The sequence below is a fragment of the Varanus komodoensis genome, unplaced genomic scaffold, assembly GCF_004798865.1.
Source record: "Varanus komodoensis strain SLA01 unplaced genomic scaffold, ASM479886v1 scaffold32, whole genome shotgun sequence".
In the NCBI taxonomy this organism is placed as follows: Eukaryota; Metazoa; Chordata; class Lepidosauria; order Squamata; family Varanidae; genus Varanus; species Varanus komodoensis.
Window position 1 is genome coordinate 12,955,873 of NW_025335798.1, and position 25,440 is coordinate 12,981,312.

General features: G+C 43.5%; 1 protein-coding gene across 1 annotated transcript; it reads left to right on the top strand.

Moving 5' to 3' along the window:
• Nucleotides 1-25,440, top strand: SCTR (secretin receptor). Its single transcript, XM_044438322.1, has 13 exons — nucleotides 1-45; nucleotides 4,618-4,747; nucleotides 10,910-11,020; nucleotides 12,759-12,877; nucleotides 14,636-14,733; nucleotides 16,982-17,117; nucleotides 18,817-18,967; nucleotides 19,668-19,728; nucleotides 22,269-22,335; nucleotides 22,450-22,541; nucleotides 23,242-23,380; nucleotides 24,460-24,501; nucleotides 25,258-25,440. The coding sequence occupies exons 1-13, from the start codon at nucleotides 1-3 to the stop codon at nucleotides 25,438-25,440; spliced, it is 1,374 nt and encodes a 457-aa protein (XP_044294257.1).

Sequence of the window (25,440 nt, forward strand, 5' to 3'; positions counted from 1 at the left end):
ATGTGGACCGTCTTGATCATTGTCCCCTTATCTACAGCCTTAACTGTAAGTAACCAACAGCAAGGAAGAATTTTGTGGTACCTCCAAGACTCACATCGATTTTGGCATAAGCTTCATGGTCATTGTCTGCTTCACGGGTGCATGAAGTGTTAACCTCAACTTGGCAGATTTATAAAACGCTTGCTTGAGATTGGGACAGGATGTAATTGTGTTGTTAGAGAATATTGTAAAGCTAACATGGAATCAACCAGTGACCTGGTTCATTTGAAATAAGAAATGAGAATTTGTTCTAGGGTTTGGTTTACCCATAGTGGGTTGCCGTGTTGTCCAAACCCAGATGACCAATCCTGGCATGAACATGGCCTAGTGGCCAGCTGCTGAGGAAGAGTGGCAAAAATCCCACGTTGCTCTTCCTGAGCTTGCCCTGGCTGCTGCCTGGACCAGCTGTGCCACGAGTGACCAAGCAGCAGCTGGGGATGGCTGGCACCAGCTTGCTATCCTCCTTGCCGCTGAGAGCCATTTTCAGCTCCCTGCAGTTTTATTACACTTTAAGTTCCCCCTCTGCCCACAGAGATCCCAAAAGCTGGCTTGACTTTTACAGTGTCCAAGCAACATCTCAGAAGGGCTATCAGTGACTCAGATGTCGTCTTCTCCTTCTCCGTTATCTTTTCTGTGCACACAACCTGTCTGCAAATAGCTATGCATTTAAAAAACAAACAAACTGCAGATATTTGTATTTGTGCAAGTGCAAGATTTTGAAACCTTGGGGATACCCACTCCCAAGGTACAGCATGCACCAACCCTGGACATTGCCCCAAAGAGGCTCTAAATAGAAAGCAAAAGGGGAAAGAACTTACTTGGAGCCTCTAAGTAAGGCTTAGGTACCCCCAGCACGTTGCTCCAGCCAAGGCTGAAAATTCTCACACTTGCACAACTGTTCACATCCATTATTGTGCAAGAACAGCTTAAAAATTAAAATACTTATGTATTTATGCAATGTTTTTGCACCTGGGTACTTTGGAGGGGTTGTCAGTGGCTATAAAAATGGAGATAGTCAAAACCAGTTGTTTCGATTCCCTCCTCCTTTCTTTGCTCCCTCCCTGTCTCCCAGTGTCTCTGTGGCACTGTACAACTGGGATAGCCATTTTATTCTATCACCACCTTTGTAGCCTGATGAAGCAACCATGGTCTGGGTTCATAGTGAAGCCATAGTGAAACAACCTAGCATTTACAATCTAGTAACAAAGCATGAGTTCTCTTCCTGGATTGTTTGTGCCTAACAGCCCATGGTTAATCCATAGATCTGGGTCCACAGATCCCAGAGGTCATCAACCTATATCCAGAGTTGTTAATACTATACAGCCCTAAAAGACTGAATCATACCCCCACCCCAAAGGCTTATGTATAACACTGTTCAGGGATTATTACAAGTGGTGAGACTTTTCCCACAAGAAGGATCAGGGTAGCATAGAGTAGACCAGCCCTGGACATGGAGCCACACTACAGCTCTGAACACAAAAGCCTGCAGTGGGGAGGGCTTTGTGTCGCACAGATGCATGGGGCTAAGATCCATTCTGAATCATACCTTTCGTCAGATAACTTCTTACCCAGATTTGTAAACATTATAAAGTATTAATATTTCCTGACATTGGCACAACCAGCTTTTTATGTGTATCCCTTACACAATTTTTTTGCTCGTTAATTGATAAGCAGCAATTTTAAGCAAACTTTGTTATGGAATAATACAGTCTCACACCTGTTCATTACTCAAATCACTCGTTGAAGCAAGTGATGGAGCTTCAGTTCAGTTCATTTTCTCTTTCAATACCACCTAGCTCATCTTGACAATTGGTTTTTGAATACCAGTTACCCAGAACTTATTTTCCCTTTTGTCTTTTCCCTTCAATACAACTACTGTGTTGTACCTATTTGTCAAAATTTTAATGGCTTATCATTTAGCATTTTCAGTTGTTCATCACTTGGTATTCATGAGAAGACATCCCATGTAGTTCTGAGAAAGGTGGATTAGGAATTTCTAAGTTGTCTCCCTGGGATTTCCAATGCAACAAAACCAGCTCTTTCCTAAATCTTTTAGACACTGATCCATGCCTACCAGAATACCCACAATGCTTCCTGTTCCCCAGCAGCACCTACAGTGCCTGGCTATAGCTGCCCCAGTGATGAATTATGGGAAGATGATGTTTCTAATCATGCCTGTTTCCACTCTTAGGGTTTGTTGACTGTGTTAAGCAGAACAAGAGTTCATCTTCATACCTTTTTCAGGCATATCACTTGTACTATGTTTATACACCCCCCCTAGTATTTAGAATGAGAGATGTATACACTTGTTCAAACCTTAAATAACTTCTGGAAACATTATGCACCGTTTACATTTTCTTACATGTTTACATACCCAGCAAGGCAAGGTGTGAGTATTAGCTCTTTTCCGGAGTGATGGAATACGTCTAAGTTTTAAAATAAAGCAGAATAGGAAGGCTTGTCAAAGACATAATTAGAAAAGGAACTGAAGAAAAAACCGCCAACATCATACTGCCCTTATACAAATCTGTGGTACCACTGTGCTTGGAATGCTGTTTATTGTTCTACTTATCACACTGCTAAAGGGATATTGTAGAGGCTGGGAAAGGAGCAGAAAAGGGCAGCCAAATGGTTAAGGGTCTGGAGCAACTTCCTTAATGTTTGGGGCTTATTAGCTTAGGAAAAAGATGGGAGAGGCATATGGCAGTATTTCACCTATTTTCCTGTGCTCCACTGCTATTATGCAAGCGGTTCCAACTGATTTAGCATTTCTGGGAGCAATGCAAATTGAGCAGAGATGCTTGTTGCTGGAAAGAGGCAGGTTGATGGAGCCCACATAAGGGAGCTCAGCTGACTGCCTCCTTCCAGAAATTAACATTTTCACTCAGTTCAGGACTTCCTCTGGGAGGTACTAAATCTCCTTTGCATAAGTGGTGGTTTTGCGTGTGTAACAGAATTGCCTGGACCTCCACTTGCAGAAGGGAACTGGTGGGATGGAGGGGAATAGCAAGGGTATACATACCCCATATCCCCATAGGATAATGCCCAGAGGTGCATAACATGATACACTGTGTGGAGAGAGTGGATGGTAGGAAGTGTTCCTCTCACTCTAACAGCATTAGAACATCCAATGAACTAGCATTACCTAATGAAGCTGCTTGAGGATGGAGATAAGGAAGTCCTTCTTCACACAGTGCAAAGTTCAGCCATGGAATTCACTACCATGGGCTGGTCAGCCACTGTGTGAAGAGAGAATAGATACGCCTTTGCCCTGCTCCAGCCGGGCTCCTCTTATGAATATGGGGAGAGCTTGTTGCCTCTCCTATGTGCCTTCCATTGCCAGTTGTGTAGGATTTTCCTTCTTATTTTATTCTTGTATATCCTGTCCCAGCTTGTTCAAATTGCAAGGTGCAGGAACCTGCCTGTTTGGAGAACTTAAAATATTATCAAGGAAGAGACAGGACAGCAAACCTTCCCCATATTTCAAGACGCGGTCAGGTTACTTTGGCATAACCTGATGTATGAACACATGTTAAAATGTACATTAGGTTAAAAGCTTTCGATAAAGGAGCAGATGGCTCATAATTTGAGTAAGCAATTCAAACCACATCTCCACTAATGGTAACCAGGACATCGTGCAATGCTGGACAAAACCCCAGCGTACTTTCAGCTGTACCCAGATCCGGTTGTGTACATGCTTAATCAGTCTTTAGTCACCTCCTGCATGAAAGTCCCCTAATTCTTGCATGGGTTGTTTTCAGTAGAAGAAAACGACTCGTGTGCCATGCAACCTGGCACTTTTGTCTAAGTGAAGCTGATTTGGGGCATCTTCCACCAACACTAGTGCAAGCTGCATGCCAGCTGCATAAATCAGCTCTGCATAAACTACAACCCATGGAGCTGAACACTAGCCTACCAGAGACACTCCAGATCTCTGAGTGGTTTGTCTGTTCCTCTCACAAAATGAAGAGGCCCTCTGCTTAGCAGGCTAGAATGGTGGGTGAGTTCCACTGGTGGAACTCAAAATTTGCAGGCTGAGTGCAAATGGTTTCCTGGACCTTTGTGCAGGTCAGGCCAAACTTGTGAAGAATGCACAAAACCCTCACAGACCCTCATCAATGCTTGACAGCTCTGTGGGACTCCCAAGCAGACTGCTCGAGAGTCTCAGCTCTCTTCCTTCATCCCAGAACTATAAGGGCGGGTTGCAGCTGCTTAGAAGTAAGGGAAGCGACTTTGAGAGTCTCTTCTTTGTGATCGCCTCACCTGTACAAGAGCTGAACCCTGGTACTGAAAACATGTCCTGGGAGTTGTTGGTGCCCAATTCTCATCAGCTCCAGCCAGCTTGGCCAGTGGTGATCAAGGATGATCTGGAGGGCCACAGGTTTTCCCCACCCCTTTTCTCATGTATATGCACTCAAAATCAGCTCACAAGAACAAATATCAAACACAGCTCCCTTTCAAAATACAGTGCTTTAAGTATTCATTTATCACATCATCTCCCCCAAAAAACTTTTATGTAGATGTTATGTAATATGTTTAGCAGTTTACTGATAAACAAGTAATTGCTATCCAAAATAGCAGACCGGAGCCCTCATTTCATCATGTGAAATCAAGAAAAGCCTGAGGGCAGAAGAAGAGCGCTGCATCTTGGCCCTTTCCCAGGAAGAAGCAAACAGGACAGCGGACAATGAAATGCTCGAGAGTTCAGGTACAACCTTTACTCTTTACCTTCTGAAAAGAGGATGTGACATGTTTCAGTCCCTGCGGTCATCAGACCCCTTTGTATTTGCTCAATATAAGCCTTTGTTTATGCCTGGCAAATTTGCCTGGTTCCCAGGGGTGGTGTTAGAGCTTGGGCTCTGAATTGTTCATTTAGAGACCTGCATAACTGGGAGGTCATCTACCACCCAGCTGCTGTCAAGGTGGAGGAATCTTGATTTCTGCGGCATTGGATTCCCCTGGATTAACTGTTTTTCCCAAGATGTGCTTCCCCTCTGGCTGATCCTATACTCTTTCTGCCAACTCCCCCCCCCCCGAAATCAAATGTTCTCCCCTCCCCTGCCTACCCATCCCTTTTTTTTACAATTGGAGGATCCTTAGAAGTCACAGTCCTTTAGAGGCACACTCACAGGTGTGCATGCACACGTGCAGACCCATGCAGACTAAAGCATATGTCAGTTAGCATATGACGGGGTATGTGTGTGCATGTGTGCATGCACATTTGTGGACCTCAACCTCATATTTTTGTTTTTTCTAACACTTATTCTGCTATTTGCATCAGGAATAGCAAAAACCTCTGGCCTGTGAGCCTGATTCAGTCTGCAGATGTTTGCCATCCCTCACCAGAGCAGGGTGAGGTTTCTGCAAGGTTTGCTGTACCATCCCTTCTAATTGATACTGCAGGGACAGGAATCACCGCGTCTTGAAGCACCCTTAGTAAAATTTATTCCCCATTTTGCAAGGTGCTTTAGTTAATGGTTTCTGTTATCTTTTTTCCTTTTATTGCATAGCAAAATAAGAAAGAATGAACTGGTAAGTTAAAGAACTGAGAACAAAGAAACAGTGCTGGTCTATTAGCAAACAATCAAACCCTCAAAACTGGACTAGGTTGATAATGCATCCCTCCCTCTCTGATTAGGTAATACCAACTAAATGGAATGCCATAAAAGATTGCGCAAGCTTTCAAGTTCTCTAGAACTCTTCATCAGGCTAGGTTAGGGGAAGAAACAGAAACATTAAAAAATTAAGCCAGAGCTGGTGGTCATAGTGTTGGGAGTAAGAAGCTTGAGCAGTCATTCCCATGGTCTGTTGGCTGCATTCCAGATGCTGATTCAGAATCAGAAAGTGAAGAATATTTCAGTGAGATTGGGGAGGATGGACCAAGTCAAGATTCTGCGAAGAAGGAAGAGGAGGCAGTCAGGTGCTTTGCTGAGCCTGGCAGTTCCAGCCAAGCTGTACAGCCAGCAGGAGGGGTCCTGAGGATGAGGAATTCTCAGACCCAGACCAGCCCCTTCTTCCCACTATCAACCCCTGCTGCAGTGTGCAGAGAGAAGGCGTGCTTCAGAGAGCCCCTTGTGAGGGGTTGGGGTCCAGCCGTGTTCCTCAGCAGAGTTCCTAGAAGTAACCATTAGATTAGATGCAACACACTGCTGTGTGCATGCTCAGAGTTTTAGGTGATCTGTACTTGGGAGCAATAAAGAATGCTTTCCAAAGAAAACAGTCTGTGGCTTTTGCCTGCTCAAAGGAGGAACCTCGTCTCATGACAAACGGGGTCAGCAGTATTAGTTCAGAAGGGCAATTTATCATTAATTCCACAAGCATACAGATCAGGAAGGAGTAAAATGTGCAAAATCTACAAGGATGAAGCTTTTAAATAAAGGCACAGTAGTCCTCAATCACATTTTGCTAGCCTAGAATTAACAGGTCACATTTTTCCCCTTTCTACTTGCTTAGCAAGTATAACTGTTGAGTACACAATTACCAGGCACCTGTCTGGGTTCACACATCATGAAAAGCAATCTTGCGTGTTTTCCACTGTGCACATTTTTTTTGGCATGGCTGTGCCCAAAAGACAACCAGGTTTATTGTGGCAACTCTCCTCTCATCCACCCTTTTCTTTCCTCTCTGTCTTCCAGGAGAGAGAGAGAGAGAGAGAGAGAGAGAGAGAGAGAGATAAATCTAGATTTAGGTTTGAAACTGCTCCTTTCTTGCACACCAGAGTGAAGCCCCTCCTGTGCTTGTTTGGAGGCTGTCTGCCTCAGCAGATTCCCCCACTGCTCCCTTTTTTCACCCTGGCTTGCCAGAAAGATGCCCGCAACCCACTTGATGGGCACTGCCTTGGGAATAAGCAGTGCTGCATCTCCCTCGTCACTGCCATCCAGAAGATTCTTGCTGCCTCCACTTCAGTGAATTGATTTCTTGAAATTAGTAAAATAGGTGTTCCTCAGATAGTCCTTGACAGTGCTTTTTAATCGGTGAAGGCCAGACCTTAACATGACGAGTGATACACAGAACTTCTTGTAGAACTTTATTGGGGGCAGATTTATAGATGAGGATAAACTACATATTGCTTCAGTCAGAGAGACACCTGTCAGTGTCCATATATAATTCTTAACAATCCAAACACAGTAAAAGAGCAACAGAAGCCTTTAAACACAGAAGGGGGAGAAACTACCCTAGCTACCTTCATTAAAAGTGCCTCCCTCTCCTTTTTCCAGGGGAGTGGGACAGATCAACTTGAAGACTTATGACCAGAGGGGAAGAATAGATGTGGTGCTGGTGGGTTTTCAACTCTGTCCCTTCCTGGCAGCAGGATGCGATAAAAAGCAAAACAATACCCATCATTTGCTTTATTATAGAAGAGACCATTCATTCTGTTTGTGGTTTCTCAAAACCAAACGTACCACACTGAAATACCATGGAATATAAGGACAGGGCCCAGATGACAAGCCGGACAAGTTGTGTAACCCCCACCGTTCCTGCTTGCATATGTGCCCCTGCCCCTGCCTGACCATAGTTGCTAGTGCACCATCTCATGTTCGGTGGACTCCAAAAGACTTGTCTGTGCTGGAAACATTCAGGCAGTTCCAGCCTACTCCAGCTGCTGTGAATCACCTGTTTTGTGCTTCTGCAGTAATGTCTGAAAACAGAAGGCACACACACTTCCCTCACTGAGCTGCTGTAATCTAATCTCATGTGATCAGAAAATTTGTGGCATGCATGATTTATGTTTCTTTTTTTACTATATCTGCAGATGGCCTGGTAAATTAATATGGGTGCATATTGGGGTTAGGAAGAGTCTGCCTTCTGGGAAGGAAAGTCCAGATGATCATTGAGGAAAGAGGAATATAATTTGCTCCCCCCAGTCCTAATTTATGATGTTTGATTAGTGTAGTAGCATCTTATATAAACAAGAGTGGCCTTGGTCTCCCAATTTATCAGTGAGTTGAATTCCAGTTATAGCTGCCCAAATTCCAGCCACTGGGCCTGTGGGAAATGTTGACATTAATGGCCCTGTGTGGTTTCTCTCTGCCCCCCACGATGCTTGATCTCCGTATGTGGCTATTTTCAGAGTCACTCAGATATGCATACCAAAGGCATGGGGTGTAAAATAGCAAACACCACAAGCTCATCTGTCCTTTGTTTCCCTAGCAAACTTGCCAGATTTTCTTGCACAAAGGCTCTTGAACTGCATGATCCTTGCCCACTGGGGTTAGTTAATGGGGGATGTGTACTGCCAATTCAGAAGGTTAGGATCTGGTAACACAACACCTGACATGGGTATAACAACACCTACAACAGCCCATTGGTAACCTAGGTGGCTTGTTATCTGTGAACAATTCACACTGCAGAAATTGATCTGGGTTCTCACAACATGGCAAAGCATCATGGCTTGTCACTCCTGATGGGTTATGTGTTGCGAGAGCCAGTCACAGAGCAAATAAAAGGGAGCCCTTTGTATTTTTCCATCAGCTGGTGAAAACCTATGGCCCTGGGGAGAGAAGAATAGGAGCTCCGCATATCATGGCAGGTTTTTTCCCCCCTTGTGGCTGCTGGAGCCCCTGATTGTGGCAAGGAAGCTGCCCAGATGAATTTGGCCTGAATAGGACAGGCAGTTTCTTCAGGCTTTGCACAGATTACCACCTTCATTATCACATTGCCAAATTACTCCCCCTTCCCCCTTTTCTTTTCTGGCCTTCTCTGACAACTGCTTTGCCATGAACAGAAAGCTGCCACTGTGGAAAAAGCTGCTGATACGCTCCCAGGGTGGGGCGGGGGAGGGGGGCATCATTTGATTTTCCAACTGTTGCGATTGCTGGCACAAATCTGGGAGTTTTAACTGTTTTATTACAATTGCTGCCAACATTCAAGTCTACACAGAGAAATGGTACACTTTCCCAGAAAACATTCTCAGTTATTTCTGCCGTAGATATAACACATGGAGAAAGAGGACTTGAACCGTGCCTACAGGAAATAAATTAAGCTAGGGTTGTCAGAATGACAAATGCTACAGTTGTTCTAGATTCCAGGTTTGCATCCTCTCTAGTGGCCCACCAGGGCCTTGATCAACCTTCTGTCTGCAAGGAACTATAGAGCCATTTGCTTAGCAGCTGCACACTGTTAGCAGCTTGTGTTCTACTTGGTGGGTCCCACATTGTTCATCCCAGCTGTAGAATTAACAGCCGATAAATGTCATGTCTGCAAAAGGTCGCAATAGAACTATAGAGCTGGAAGGGACTCCAGAGTTTATCTAGGCCAGCCCCCTGCTGAATTTATAATACAGCTACAACAACTCTGTCAGAAGAGCATCCAGCCTCGGCTTAAATATTTTCAGTGGAGGACAGCCAAACATCTCCTCAAGCAGTCTGTTTCACTTTTCAGGGATTTTCTTTCAGTGTTTAGCCAAAATTTGCTTTCTTGAAATCCCCACAAATAGGTTCTAGTCCTAACCTCTGGAACAAGAGAATCCGTCTGCTCCGTGTTCACACTTTGGCAGCAATACTATAGCATTTTACCAAAGAATAGGCCCATTGAACTCAATGGAGCTTACTTCTGAGCAGACCTGCGACTCACAGTGCAATTCTATACCTTTGTGAATGACTCCACTATTTTTGTTACATTTCTCAGTGATTGTGGGACTGGAATCAGAATAAGCAAAAACAGTGGTTACTGATGGTCTCTTTTTCTGTGCCTTTGGTAGTGGGATTTTCTTTTGGAGTACATTGTGGGACATCCTGGGAATTCATGTCAAGGCAGAAATCTCTGCTGAGATGCTGCTGTGATATTAGCATCACTTTCAAAATATGCCTGGGAAGCAGCATAATAAGTTGAGTGGGTAAAGAACTTCCCCAAGGGGAAAAGCTTGATGCCCGAAAGCACTGTTTCAGTCTTGGCAATTTGCTCTGCTGCAGGGTGAGTAAAAATCAATGATAAAAATGGATTTTTTATTTAAATTGTTTTTTAAAATAAAATGCTTTTTGAGGGAAAATCTATCTAAAGATAGTTTTCTATTTAAGATACATTAAGGTTGTTCATCGTGAAATAAGGATTAGTTTTTAATGATGTAGCATTGGGCTGTATATTCATGCAATGTTTACATTTTTGGTAAATGAATTCCATTAACCCATTCACAATGTCATGCTCTTCAGGAGGTTCTGAAAGATTATTGGGCAATTTTTCTATCTTGAATATATTATCAGAGATGCTTTGTTTTACAGTTCTCAAAATTGTGAATTCATGTCTGCAGAGATCATATGCCTCTTCTTCACAGTAAACATGTTATAAACATACAGAGTTGAGAAAAAGACCTGAATCCCATTGTTCCTTTGCAAATCTATGCACACAGAATCAACCTGTTACCTCTTTATGGCCTGTTTATCCTATTATGCTTTCCCCGGAGGAGAAAACCTAGAATGGCAGCAGGACATAAAAGAGACCCAGTCTGGGAATATTTTAATGACCTTCCTCTACCTATGGGTAAGGCATGCATGCATACAAATTATGTAGAAAACCTTGATTTAAATCCAGTCTTATTAACTAGTGATTTAAATCGCAATTTAAATCATAATTTCCAATGAGATCTACCCTGCTTTGCTGGCTTGGTGTCACTGCTTAGGAAATGGATTAAGATGGACCCGTGCCATAACCCCAACCTCAGCCAGATACTTCTTTCATATAGCAAATGTGTTGGACTACTGTCCCCACAATCCCCAACCAGTACATGCATACAGCCTGGGCATTAAAGGAGTTCTAGCCAAACACACTGGGAAGGCACTAGTCTGAAAAAAAGCTGCAGAACCAGAATCAGGATCTTCCAACATTTCTTTGTGGTGATGTTTCCAATGGTGTTTTTTTTGTTCTGGAATCTTAGGGAAGTGCCTTGGAATGTGGGATAACATCACCTGCTGGCTGTCTTCCCCTGTTGGGCACACTGTTAGCGTTCCCTGCCCCCAAGCCTTCCAGCTGATAACTGGGCAAACAGGTAAGACTAAGAATGTGATGGATTATTGTCTGGGAGGAATGTCAAGATGTCTGCAAGGCAGTCAGAGGAAGTTGGATTTTTGCAAATCTAGCTTGTGGATGCTGCAGTGGACTGGCTTCTTCTGAGCTGCACATATTCTACAGACTGCAGGCCCTGTTGAGGAGGAAAATCTGTGCAAAGTTGCACTTGCACAAGTGTGTGTTAGTGCTAATGTACCTCAGTGCAAATCTGCATTCACAAATAAGTAAAATTTTCATGCAAAGACTCTGATTCCATCAGTGACTAGAAGATGGAATGAAAGACACCTGAAAATCTATGAAGACAGAACAAATCTAAGAAAATGTGTATATCTCTACTCTCAAGAGGCACTGTTAGAAGCCAAATTTTATCTGTACACTGTTTGGGACTGGAAGCTGATTCCTTACCGTAACATGGTTTGGACTGTAGTCCTGCAATAGCAGGGGTTTGGACCCGAGGGCCTTCATGGCCCCTCCCAACTCTACGATTCTATGATTCTGTTATGTATTCTCACGATCAGAATCTCTAATAGGAATCTAGGAAATGGCCCCAGACAAGTTCTGCTGTATCATCTAAGCCATGTCAGCTATTGCAAAGCTGGCCACTCGGTTCCTGCTCTGGTGTTCCCGACTCTTCTGGCCCACCTGGCTCTTCTGTTGCTGTTGCTGCCATCCACTTGTTGGTAATAGTACACTCCAAACCTTGGAACTGATAACAACACAGCTGAAACAACACAGCTGGGCACATGCAAATTGTTTTCTTTGGTGCACATTCTCTGCTTTGGATCAAACCTGAATACCAAACAGAAGTGGGCCTCTTAGAGATATTGTGATCGCCCCTGAAGTGAAGCGGGATCACCCTCGTGCTAATCATCATTTCATTTATATATTCACAGTAGTTATGTATTTTTAAATGTTTTAATTATTTACCATCCAGAGAGTCCTATATGGGATTATTGGTGCAGTTTATACATTTAATAAATACATAAAGTGCTTATCGTAACTATAATTTTAATTAATATCTTGAAGTCAATAAAACAGAACAATTTAAAAAGTGAGGAGATGATTAACAAGACATAGAAGAAATCATGCCTAATAGCTATGCATGAACTGAATGCCTATCTTTATCATATCTCAGGATCTGCTTTTACTCTCTTTTGAAGTATAACCACAAACAATCTCGTCCCTCATTTTTCATCATCTTCCCCATGTTACTTCATGCCAAGTCATCAATTAAGTTTAATCCTGTCATTGAAGAATGCCATGGAGTGGTCTGTGATGAAAATGGATGAATATATATGAGTGCATGAAACTGCAGCTATCACTAAACATAGTTATACATAAACTTTTAAAAAGGCAGTCCAAATATCCCTATATTTATCCATTTGCAGGCAGTGTCTGAATGCCATCCGCTTAAATATTGAAAGAGTAATTAGGTTCTAAATCCATTGTGCTATAGTAGGTGGGTGTTTATCTTTCCAGAATAGTAATAGCAGTCTTTAGCTCTCAAAAAGGCACGGACATTTACATTGTCTTGAATTATCTTCCACGAGCAGGTAAATAATTTAACCGTATATTATGATTAGTTGTGAATGCAACCAAATCCTTGCTCTAGCTAACAACGTGCTTAAATAACTGTTGAGCATGAAGCAATTGTTTTCTCAGGGCTTGCTTCAATAATTGACTTTGTGACTTAATATATTGCTGTACTTGCAATGCAGGACTCATATATCGGAACTGCACAAGGGAGGGCTGGTCAGAAAAATACCCCAGACCATATATTGCCTGTGGCTTAAATGCAGAAGAAATGTTTGCTTCTATACTTGAGTGGGAACCTAAGGTGAGTCCACATGATCAGTATGGCTAAAGTCAGATGGAACATTCCTAGGTGTGGCAGAAGGGGTTTCACAGGCATGACGTGAATTCAGAAGCATTTTCCCAACCTAGTATCCTCTAGACATACTGGACTACAAGTCGCATGTTGACTGGCAGGTGCTATGTTGGGAAAGGCTGGAGCTGAGTCTGGCCAGAACTTCTCAGAGGTGAGAGACCCATTAAGATGTTCCATCCTTGGATCTGTGCGGTTTCCTGCTACCTCATGCATGTGTTCAACAGTGCCCAGGAGAGCTTTTCCATGTGCTTAAAGGCCTTTTACAAGCTGAGTCAAGAGAAAGATGGACCTGAGGCCTTGAAAGTCTGTTTTAGCCAGTTTGCAAAGTGTTTTAAGATGAAGGATGTGATCCTATGTATGTTTAGACAGAGTCCAAAAGCCCCCAGCATCATCCTGCTGGCATGTAGGGTTTTTTCCTGATTAAACATACATAGGATTATGCCCTAAATAATCCATATCTGCTTGGACTTAGGGCACCATAATGGCTACAGAATCTGTTCTAGTAGCCACTGCAGTTCCAGCCCATAATCTTGGCATAGGTCCTTTTGTTGTCCCTGCCTCTCTCGTTCCCACCTTGTTTCTTTGCCTGCTTTCAAAGGGACATTTTGAAGACCTCCATTTCAGCTGGCATTTCAAAACTGGAGCTGGTGTGTTTCCTAGCCGTGTTCCTTCCATATTTTATTGTGGTGCCTTATTGTATTTTAGCATTTTTTGGTTATCTTTCATTTAGCATTTTTAAATTCTGTATGTGGTTTTGGGTGTGCCTTTGGCAAAGAAAGGAAGACTCTCAATACCCCAAGTAAATATATTTTGTTTGAGGGGAGAGACTGTTCAAGTCACTTCCATCATGCTTAAAATGTCGGTTTACCTTATGCGTGCTTGTTTTCCCACAATTGGTTATTAGGGTCTGGGGCAAACAGTTTCACCACAGCAGTACTGAGCAATGTAGCAAAAAGTGTTGTAAACAGCAACACCTAGTGACAAAACAGAGTATCACCCAGTCAAAGAACACCTCCAAATAGATCAAGGGGGAGCAACTTGCGGCCTTCCAGATGTTTTGGCCTAGAACTCCGAAGATCCCTCATCATTGGCTGTCCTAGCTAGAGCTGATGGGGGATGTTGGCCAAAGCATTTGGGGGGTTATAAGTTACCCATGCCTGCGATCTTTAAAATTAGAGCCTAGCAGCCCATTCTTCACCTGTCTGCCATTGCATTTAAATTGGTCCTATGTAGCCAAGATTGCAATGTTAAGAAGGCAGCCCAGCATGTTCCCAGACCACAGATTCCTACTATACCAGCATTTCACACACAGGCACTGGCAACCCACTTAACTGTGGCATCGACAAGTCCTACAGTGCATGTTTATTTCTTCATCACACCCTCTGTATATTTAAAACAAACCTAAGGGTGAGATCCTCTGCATAATTAGAGATATTTGTTGGTGGAATGCTGGGAGCCAAAGGGCTTATTTCTGTCTTAGCATGCATAAGATTGTGTCCTAAGTCTACCTGGAAATTCCTCCTCCTTCTGCTTCTAGAAAAAGAACAGATTAATTCATGGTAGTATTGTCAGCTTTAGTGCATCGCATGGCACAACATGTTCTGCAAAAAGCGTGTTGCTCGCTTTTTGAAAAGGCTGTGACTTGGGTGGATTCCTGGCATGAATGCAGCTTTGCCTACATGGAGCATTTCTGGATCTCTCATTCAGGCATCTTATCTGATGAAGCTGGAAATTGTGTACACTGTTGGAACCAGCATGTCCATGGTGGCGCTGACAATTGCCTTTGGCATCCTGGCTTCATTCAGGTGAGAAAACCTTGCTTGCACCATTTTTTGCAGGTGTTTCCATTCCCTGGTTAATGATTTAATAACCTACATGAACACTTCTGCACTCATTAAATGAAATGAATAGTTTTGTGGGATAGTTTGAAAGCCTTCCCATTCAGTTATGTGGGGGAAGGGGGAAAATAATTCATCACCAAGGATTGCACAATGGCATCCCAAAAATGTGCCCTCTAGCCAATTTTATGAGTGGGCGATAAAGTATAGCTGGAGCTATGAGGGACCACCACTCTCACAATGAGCCAACCGAGCAGGAGAGGACCTTTGAAGATACTGGAAACTGGTGTGACTTACGGCTCAGTCACCGTGTACAAAGAAAACCTGGTGCATTGGAAATGCTCAGGTAAAGGGATGGTGAGGAGGTTATTAAGTTTCAACAGGGAGTGTGGTCAGCTTTTCCAGTGTCCAAATGCTAGGAAACCTTTTTGGAGCCATACCAAACCCTCCTTGCCTTCAGCTTATTAAGAAAAGCACCAGAGATGTCTTACCCAGAGATGTCTTACCCAGTCATTGGGTAGATAAGGGCTGCTTCTGCTGTGAGAACTGTTTCCTTTTCTGAAGCAGATACTGTGATCAGAATAAAGTGGTCCTTGATTCAGTAAAGAGGAGACTATCAGGTTTCCCAGAAGAGCCCTTATCAAAGAGAGACTGAATGCCAGATCTGGTTTTAAACACTATGCATTTATTCTAATGATATAAAGAATACAGAAGTATAAGAATATAAGTTCAGCAGTCATCAGCAACAGTATCAAGAGGCCTCATTCACACTCGCATTCATGCAATGCTCACTCATGGCCTAGACCCCCTCTAGCAGTAATCAATCGTCAGAAGGGACTGCAGGTGACCAGTTCAGTGTTTGTTCTGACACACTCAGGAGCTGGAAAGCAGAGGCATTTTATACCTTAAAGTCAATACTATTGCTTAGTCCAACTGGATCGAACAGTGAGCTCCTCTGAGCAGAGCTCACGCAGAATGTGCTGGTCTTTACCTCGAACACACACATGTATACCCTCTTGGGCACAAGTGGTTTCACTTCTTCCTAACTATCCTCTCACATTTCATCCTCTCTCTGGATGGTACAGGGCCGGCTTATCTGTTTCTCCAACCACTCTTGGTCTTTCAGTTTTGCTGTGCAAAATACTCAGTCCCATCATGCCTTTTAATTCTCCATTTTCTTCTGGGTCAAAGGCCTTCAGGAACCCATACACACTGTGACACTATGCCCCCCGCATCTTCCAGGAAAATGGGGAGCAATCTGAAGCACTGGGAGAGAAGAACTTCATGAAACCATGGCAAGAGGCACTGACTTTTGTTCTTGGTTTGGAGAGAGGAATTGCTGGATTGTTCACCTCAGCAACTCTGGGGCCCCTCAGCGCATTCCTAGCCTTTTCAGGGAACCCGTATGGTCCCAGACAAAGGAAGCATACGTTTCCTTTTGCTTGTTTTATTCTACATCCATGTGCCATCATGGTATGATCTACAGTCAATGTATGATGATGATGATAATATATAAATTAATGTATATCCTCTTGGGCACAAGTGGTTTCACTTCTTCCTAACTATCCTCTCAAATCTAAAGTGAGTTGCCTTAATTGGACCAGGTCTGGGAGATTAACACATGTGGTAACACAGCATTTAGTACTGGAGTGAATAAGTATTCACTAGAGTCAATTGAGATAGAATGTGTGTGTGAAAGGATAAATGAAAATATTATAGCTGGGGTGAGGAAAGTTAGTTGTAGAGTAGAGAAGTCCAGTTTAGATTATGTTAGATTTAATTTTAAGTTTTTCTAAATTTACAGGTAATGTAACCCATCCTGAGCCTCTAGGATAAGCTAGCAAAAATGATGCTTATTTTAAAAGGTATTATTTCCACAATTTGATTTTTTCATTCATGTGTTTATGAATTTAATGTGCTGCCCTGTGACAAGTAAAGCAACTGCATCATGGTTAATGGGGGCACTTACATTTTTTATGTTGCCCTGAGGGCCATAGATCAGTGACAGAACCTTGCATCCAAAGTCCCAGTTCAGTCCCCTGCATTTCCACTTCAAGGATGCAAGTAGCATCGCTGAGAGACTTTGGAGAAGCAGCTTGTGGTCAAAGCAGATGAATGCTAGGCTGGATGGACCAGTCACAGCTTCTTTCAATGAATATAGCTCACTGAGCAAGTCCCTGTTTAAAAACTGGTGCCGTGCTTTTGTCTCTGGCAGAAGGCTTCGGTGTACGAGGAATTATATCCATATGCAGCTCTTTGTGTCATTCATTTTGCGAGCCATGGCAAACTTCATTAAAGATCCTGTACTGTCCGAACACGCAGATGATGCTGTCTATTGTGAATTGCACAGGGTAAGAGAGAAGACCATTCAGCTGATTGTAGGATGAAAGAAAGTGAATTGAGAAAGAAATTTGATTTCCCTTTTTCTCTCTGTAAGCTTATTTGCACCAAAAAGAACTTGCCTTTCTTACATCTTCTGGACTTACATAATTCACTCACTTTGTTATTCACCTTGCCTTCTTGGTTAAATGAAAGAGAAATGGGTTTGGGAAAATGGGCTGATTAAAGCCTATCAAGACAATTTCACAGCCATTCTCTTGGAGAATAGCAGCCCATTTGGGGGAAAAGAGCAGTGCATGTTAAGTCAGGTAGGTTTTGTTGCTGAGACCTGCATGGGCTTGTCTTCCTGCCTTGCCAGAGCTCAGCTTTTCGACAAAAACAGGTCTGAAGAGGGAAATGCTCTGGATCTGTGCGTGAAACCTCCATGCAGCCAGTCTGCATTCTCATTCCTGCTAGTCCATGTGGGCTTGTAGGCTTGGCACAGGAGGGGCACTAGTATTATAGCAGCAGCCTTGTACCTGGAAGGACCTCCTTTGTAAAGCTTCTAGTTTGCATGCTAATGTCACTGATTGGGGTGATGTGAGCAAGAGCCCCTACAAAAGGTTCCCACTCTGCTTTTCCTTTGCATCCAGAACAGTATGAATTTGTTCTCCATTTGGTCATCCTAGCCCATTCTCTGGAACCAATGACCTGAAATAGAACATGTAGTCCTTCAGCTGATAAATAGGGCTAGAAGAGGCAGAATCCAACATTCTCTGGAATATTTGAGGAGAAAGTGCCGTACCGCCCTCCTATTTCCTTGTCTTTGACATGAGAGATACAGCCCACCCTCATCCTCTAACACCTAATTCTCCATCTCCGCCAGGTGTGGGGCCCCTCCAGCTGTTTTAGCCCACAACTCCTCCCATCCCTAGCCAGCTCAGGAAATTAATCAGGGTTCATTATTTAGGTCATAGAGAAGTTTTACAAAGGAGTGAATAAGAACAATATACACAAATTGGAACAGGTTTAGAGGCAGGCAAAGGTGGGCAGCATATGGAAAACAAGCCCTTTGAGAAGAGGTTGAAGAAACTGGGTATATTAAGGCTGGAAACACTGAGGTTTCCAAGCAGAGACTGGAAGGGCATCTCCTGTATATGCTGTTGCTCTGGATTCCCAGCACCAAGCACACAGGGTTGGACAAGGTGCCCTTACAGAACCCTGTGACTGAATGAAGCTGGGGAATCTGCAGTAGGTTCGGGAAAGTTCAACACTGTCAAGACTTGAAAATGGGCCATTTGTTGCAGAACCATCGATCTTCTTTCCTTTTACATCTTTGTTAAAAACAATTTTCCAAAAAGCAAATACAATATACCCTAAAAGTTAAATGTTAGCAGACATACAGTAATGAAAGCAATGCAATAAATGAAAAAAAAATCCCTTCAGCAAGAATGGCTAACAACAGTTTTATAGTTACAAATGAAGAACCTTAAGGGGCCATCCTAGGCTTATTTGACAGAAGATGTGCTACATCTCTCAAGTCATCACCCAGATGGGGGGTTGAGAGACTGTGGGAGTGACAGGACTTCCTTTGGTCTGCAGACACGCAGGATTGTGCGCTATTGGCTGATGAGAAAGGAAGCATGGCGAGACGTAGGCCTGTGACAGCAAATATGTCTAAGTAAAAAAGATCAAACATGGCTTATTTATAATTGTTTTCTGTTTTCTCAGGGCAGATGTAAGATGATCATGGTCTTCGTTAGCTTTTGTATCATGGCAAACTACATTTGGCTTCTTGTGGAAGGGCTTTATCTTCATACCCTGCTGGTTGTTTCCTTCTCAGACAGAAAGTTTTTCCGGTGGTTTGTGGTTCTGGGATGGGGTAAGCAGCATCTGTTTTGTCTGCAAACAAAGTCAGTGAGGCCTTGCAATAAAATGTTGCAATGTATCTCACTTGGGTCTTCATTGCTTGCTGTGCTGCCCTTGTCTGCTGGATTTCCCCTGGTTAATTTACCCCTTTTTCTTTTGTACACCTCTTGCTTCCCTTCTCTTCCTACACTCTGCCTCCAGCTGCCGCTTCCTCATTTCCTCCTCTAACCCCATTTTGTTTCTTCATCTTTCCTTCTTTTTGCTCTCTCACCCTTCTTACTGCTTTCCTGCCCACCATGTCTTCTCTCATCCATTGCTCACCTCTTTCCCATTTTTTGCTTTCTCTCCTTTATCTAGCTTTGAGAGGGTGGAGAGAAACAACGCACTTCAGCCTGGTGCTGAAATAATAAAACATGAGTGTGTGATTGTGCATATGCAGTTTTTGCTCTTTGATTCTTTTGGATGGTAGCATTAATTTTAAAGATTGTGTACTTATGGAGCCCTCAAGGTTCCTCTGTTTATACTAGAATCTCCCTTTTGTCTGGGGCTGTTGCCCTCTTTTTCCTACAAGTTGATTGACAAAGGACCCCTTGAATTTGCTACTGTCAGTCAAAATATTCAGCAAACTTCTTTTGTAAGAAAGATATGTAACATCTTTTGTGTGACATATCAATGAGGATGTATGAAAACAAGGCCTGATTGTTACATTGCAGGCACTCCCAGCTTTTTTGTGATTGCATGGACCATAGCCCGACTGTTACATGAAGATATTGGGTAAGCCACACTTCCTTTAACCCTTTCCAGGTTCAGGATGCCTTGGAAATTGCTCAGTTATGTGCCCACCAGAACTTTGCCAGCAGGATTCAAATCTCTGCTGTCCTATTTCCTTGCAACAGTATGACAGGAACAGAATTTGGAGATTATTTTAGAAGTGCAGACTCTTAATAAACAGTCAGCACTTTTATCCCTTCACCTGAGTTTTATTTTATTATTTTTTGTGAACTGAGCAGAACTGCCAATTAGAGAAATCTTAGTATTTTCATCAATGTGCCGTGCCCACAGGTCTTTATGCTGAATATCATAGCAATTAATTTGGTCTCAGACCATTTTCAGGTCTGTAGTGTAGATGTGCACTTATTTATTGACAGCTATTTGTGACCATCAAGGCCTGTAACTAGTTTTTACTAATAAAATAGCCACTCTTTGAACTGAACACCCCAGATCAGGTGTTCTCCACTGTGGAACACCCAAGTGGCTGCATTTGCACAGGATTATGAGGCAGGATTCGGGTACGATGCATGCTCATGCATGCAGCTTATTCCCTCCAATTTGCACAGAAAGCATCTCATCTAAACCTGGTTCAAATAAGGCAGGATTTGTAAGCCAAGAACAAACCCAGGTGACAACCTAAACCAGCCTTCCCCAACTAGGTGCCCTCCAGATGTGCTAAACTACAATCCCATCTTTTCCAGCCAGTGTGCCATCAGTGTGCCATGTGTAGTAGCTTCCATGTAGCCTGAAGGGCCTGATCACGCCTCATCTTGGAAGCTAAGCAGGGTCAGGCCTGGTTGGAATCTGGATGGGGGACTTCAACGTTGTGAACCACCCAGAGAGCTTCGACTATGGGTGGTATAGAAATATAATTGATAATAATAATAATTGGGGAAGTCACTACTAGACAAACAATTCCCGGAGGAGTTGAGCAGGCACAAATGGGCTGTAAGCATCAGCAGACAGCTTATTCACAGCAGGTCAGGATTCTCCAGCATCCTGGCTCCCTGCCCCATGGGAATAAGGCTAACACACAGAACTGACAAGGCTTTGCACCAGCTCCATCAGTATGGCTGAAGTTATTGTGAGAACAGCTTGTAAAAGGACAGCTGTGCTAGGCTGTTGTAGCACAACCAGTTGAGACTTGTGGTACCTGAAAGGTGTGTCTAAATGTGTTGTGTCATTGGCTTCTAGATTATGAGAACTTTTCATCCACCAGGGGGAGGTTTTTGTTGTTGTCAAAAACATCACATCAAGCCAGAATAGTGTCTTGTAAAACAGGGAGGTGGTTTCCAAGTCTCAAGTCAAGGAATAAAAGGACTGAGATAGCTTTATTGCCGAAAGTCCTCTGGACTTTGTCTTAAGAGCTGCATTAGCACATAGGGTCAGAAAGATATCAGGACATTCATAAGCAATTGTATGTTGATAAAAGGAAGTCAATAAAGCTACATTCTAGGACAGCCTTCCCCAACCTTGTGCCTTCCAGACACATTTGGACAGCAACGCCCAGAGCTCCCAGTATATGCCCCTGCTCAATGGGAATTCTGGGAGTTGCGGTCCAAATGCCTCTGAAGGCCACCAGGTTGGGGAAGGCTGTTCTAGGAGAAAGAGCTGCCAGTTCTTGGAAGATGGAGAAAGCATGTGTGCAGTTGTCCTGTTTCGTCTTCCCAACAATCCCAAAAGTTAGGGTAAGCTGAGATGAAATGGTTGGTATGAAGGCTGAGAAGGGATTTGAAGCAGATCTCCCAAGTTAAGATTCAGGCCATTTCCCCACACTAATGACATAGCCAGCCAATGATGAAGGGACCATGGGAATTGTAGGCCAACACATCTGAGGGGACAAAAATTGCCCACTCCTGTAATAATGGTATGACACTATATCCATGTTGCAATTTTTCCTATGGCCAAGATGTCTTCCTTTGCTTTTAAATTCCTGAAAGACTCTTAGCCAAATGCATTACTTTCTTCCATTGAGCAGCTCTGGATGATACAGTTCTGTTTGAGTTAGTGTAGTTTTTCTATACATGCAACTTGGTATGAGGTTGCAGCCATCAAAGGGGTGAACATAAATCTGTGTGACAGTTCTTGATAGACAGAACAACAGAGCCAACCTATTCAGGATTCCTTGCTTTAATGTTTCATATGGTTAGGTTAGGGGTGGGGAAACTCTGGCCCTCCTAATATTATTGGAGCACAATTCCCATCGTTCCTGACCATTGACCATGCCGGCTGGGGCTGATGAGAGCTGGCATTCTCTGCCACTAGAGTTTAAGGTATTACTGAGCTCATTTGAATCGGGACTCTTCACTTGACAAAATGCAATGAAAACTTATTCTTGTGCTTTCACGCTTTGTTGTGTGCACATGGGTTTTCTCATGATTACATGCACGTGGAATAACTTGTATATAGTTTGCACAAACATGATGAATGCCAAGCCATACTGGATGGGTGTGTTGCTCTAAGAGGAAGTTTATCGGCAAGTAATATAAATGTTGTTAACTTCCACTGAGGAGAAAACGTGCTTTATTTTATTGTCTTTACAGATGTTGGGACACTCATCTTACCTATGTCCGGTGGCTCATTCAAGGCCCTGTGGTGGCCTCCATTGTTGTAAGTCTATTCCACATTTGATTTCAGAAATAAAGGTTGAACTGAAGGGTAATCTTAATGTGTGTCTTTCAAAGATGTGACTATGATGCCAGTCTTTGGTTGCTTTTTCTGCAGATCAATTTCATTCTGTTTCTTAAAATTGTCAGAATTCTAATGAGCAAGCTTAGATTGCCAGATGGAAGAGGCAAAGATTCCAGTCAATACAAGTAAGCGTCTTTACTCAGCCATGCAGATTGCAATGAAAGGTGGTGTTTTTAGGCAGTTCTGCTCATTGGTCTGCCACACGAAGATCGTCACCACAGTCCAATAGCTAGGCATGACACCTGCCTTTTCCCTGTTAAGAAGCCCTGCCCACATGCTCATCTGTGTTGTAGCCACAGAGCATAGATCTGGGTGCAGGACGCAGAACAGTGTCCGGAGCTCTGGAGTGCTGGAGCAAGGAATCCCATCTCTTGCTAGGGGGCTGGAAGGGAGCCTTGCACACGCCATCCCGGGGCAGCATACTAGCAGCACACCAAGAGCATGCAAGGGTCTTCTGGAGGGAGAGGAGGGGTGGAGGGAGGGGAGGGAGGCCTGTGTGGTGCACCACCCTAGTTGCAAAAGCAGCTGAAGGCATTCTGAGAGGTGAGTCTGAGGAAGTGCAACCTTTGTCATGTCCTGCTGTAGTTGAAGTAAGATGTAGGGCAGCATTTCTCAAGCTGGCACCACCCAGATGTCTTGGACTACAACCTGCATGATCCCCAGGCAGCAGGGTCATTGGGCCCCCTGGCTGGGGATGATGGGAGCTGCAGTCTAACACCTTTGGAGGCTGTCTGGTTGGAGAAGGCTGGCATTGGGGCTGAGTGAATGCTACACAGGCCAACCCCCTTTCCCGCTTTGTCCAGTTCTCTCTGTCCTTGCTCCTAGGAGACTCGCTAAATCGACACTCGTCCTCATCCCTCTCTTTGGCGTCCACTATATCATTTTTGCTTTTTTCCCTTTTGATAACATGAACGGGACCTTGGAGATTCAGGCTCTGTTTGAAAAAGCCATTGGATCATTCCAGGTAATTTTCTCTTTTGAAATGTCCATGGGAAGTTTGTGATTGAAGAAACAAGAGGTGTGCATGATCTTTTCCATTTTTTTATATTAAAGATGAGCGCTAGGAATAAACATGTAATGCAATATAAAGGGATGTATGACTAGGGGTGGGGTCCCATCAGATCTCTACTAATAAAGCCACTGCCTGAATTACAAAGACTAAGGTACTGCAGAGCGCGTCACTTCCAGAAATGCTCGGACCAGTTATGAGATGCAACCTCTGCACTGAAGTTCTGATTAGACCATCATCTTAACAATCCCATTGTTCTTAAAGCACCTTATGTACAAGACCTGTAGCAGAGCTCAGGCTCCCATTTTAATCCATTTAGTTTGCAGACATCTGAATTCACCTTGGCTGCAACCATGAATGAGCATTCGAATTTAGAACAGAGGTTTTCCCTTTCTCAATTCTGCAGTTGTTTTGGGAAAATGCATATTTTAAACATGGACGCTTTGGAATTCACTTTTTAAAAACATTTCACTATTCATTCTATATTCAAAGTAATGAAATGTGCTCCTTCGAAAAATGTGCACAAAAATATATGCCATTCATATTCAAAATGTACTTTTGCCCAATTTGAACAACCACAAAGCAGACCGTGAACAAAAATTGGAGTGACTCCAAATGGAGCTTCAAAGTGAAGCACAGAAAAAATGGCAAGGTCAATTATCTCTGCTTTCCTCATCCCTGGCATTGCCCATGTTGCCAGAAACATGTGTGTGAGTTTGGAAACACTTCAGCTTTTCAAATAAGCCAAGGGTTCAGCAAACAACTGGAAGCCTCTTGCTGTGAGCACTTCACAGTGCAGTCATGTACTTGTCTACTCAGAAGTAAGCCCCACAGAGTTTGTTGGGACCTGCTGAGTGCGTGTCTGTGAGATTGCGGCCTTAATTTTTGGAATTAGTGAGGCTGCTTTTCACAGCTGACAGCAAACTTCAGACCTAGAAGTTTGTGATTCTAACCTGATGTTCCTTATTGATCAGGAATGCTGCTGTCCTTTGCAGTGATGTATCTCGTAAATTAAAGGGTCTGTTTTGTTGCAGGGCTTTGCTGTGGCTGTGCTTTATTGTTTTCTTAATGGTGAGGTGAGTTTCCCTCATACTGAAATTTACTAAAATGTAAGGTATAGTTTTCCCCATCTCACCAGTCACTTTTCTATTCAGTCACCCCACACTTTCTTCTCATCCGTATATTTCCTTCCTGATGAAGGCCTGTATATGACAAAGCTTCTAGCCGTGCTCATATTAGCATTCAGGAACAGGGGAAAGTGATCCTCATGTGCCATAAGGAAGCCTGGAATTGATTTCTTGAATACTGGGGCAGTGGGAAAGCACAGGGAGGTTACAAGTGGACCTGCTGCACAGAATGAATGAGGCAGGATGATGGCATTGTGAAAGCTGCTTCTGGAAGCACCTTGTTCTTTAGGGCAGGAGTGAGGAACATCTGACTGATGGGCCCAACGCAGAGCTCCAGGCCTCTCAGTCTTCAGAATTCCCAGGCCATGGATTCTTGCTGGCTTTGTTCTGCCCCACAGCAACTTTTGATTGAGGTCATGCAGGCCTTGACAGGAAGAGGCTTCCTGGCCACTGATTTAGGGAGACAGAGCTCAAATTCAACAGCCCGTGAATAACATAGATGGCTTGCACTGGACTGCATCACTGTCAACACATCAGGCAGAGTGGGTGGGCTGCTGCACTCACTCCCCTTCTACTGTTTTACTGATTGTGCATGTTGTTGCTATGTCTTTAGACCCACACACCCAAGCACTTGGCCGGAAGACTGGCTCATCCATTGACTGCTTCATGGCTTGTCCTTACAACTTTTCTGAAACTTCGGTTTAGGTCCAGCAGGAGATTCAGAGAAAATGGCGGCAGTGGCGCTTAAGGAAGCATCTCCATTCACAGAAGCAGCACAGCTCTTCATTTCAGAATGAAGCAAGTGGATTCACTCAGGTGCTGCAGCTGATGAAGCCCAGCCCTCAGGAGGAAAGGAGACTCTCTGCCCAAAATCCGAGCAAACTCTAA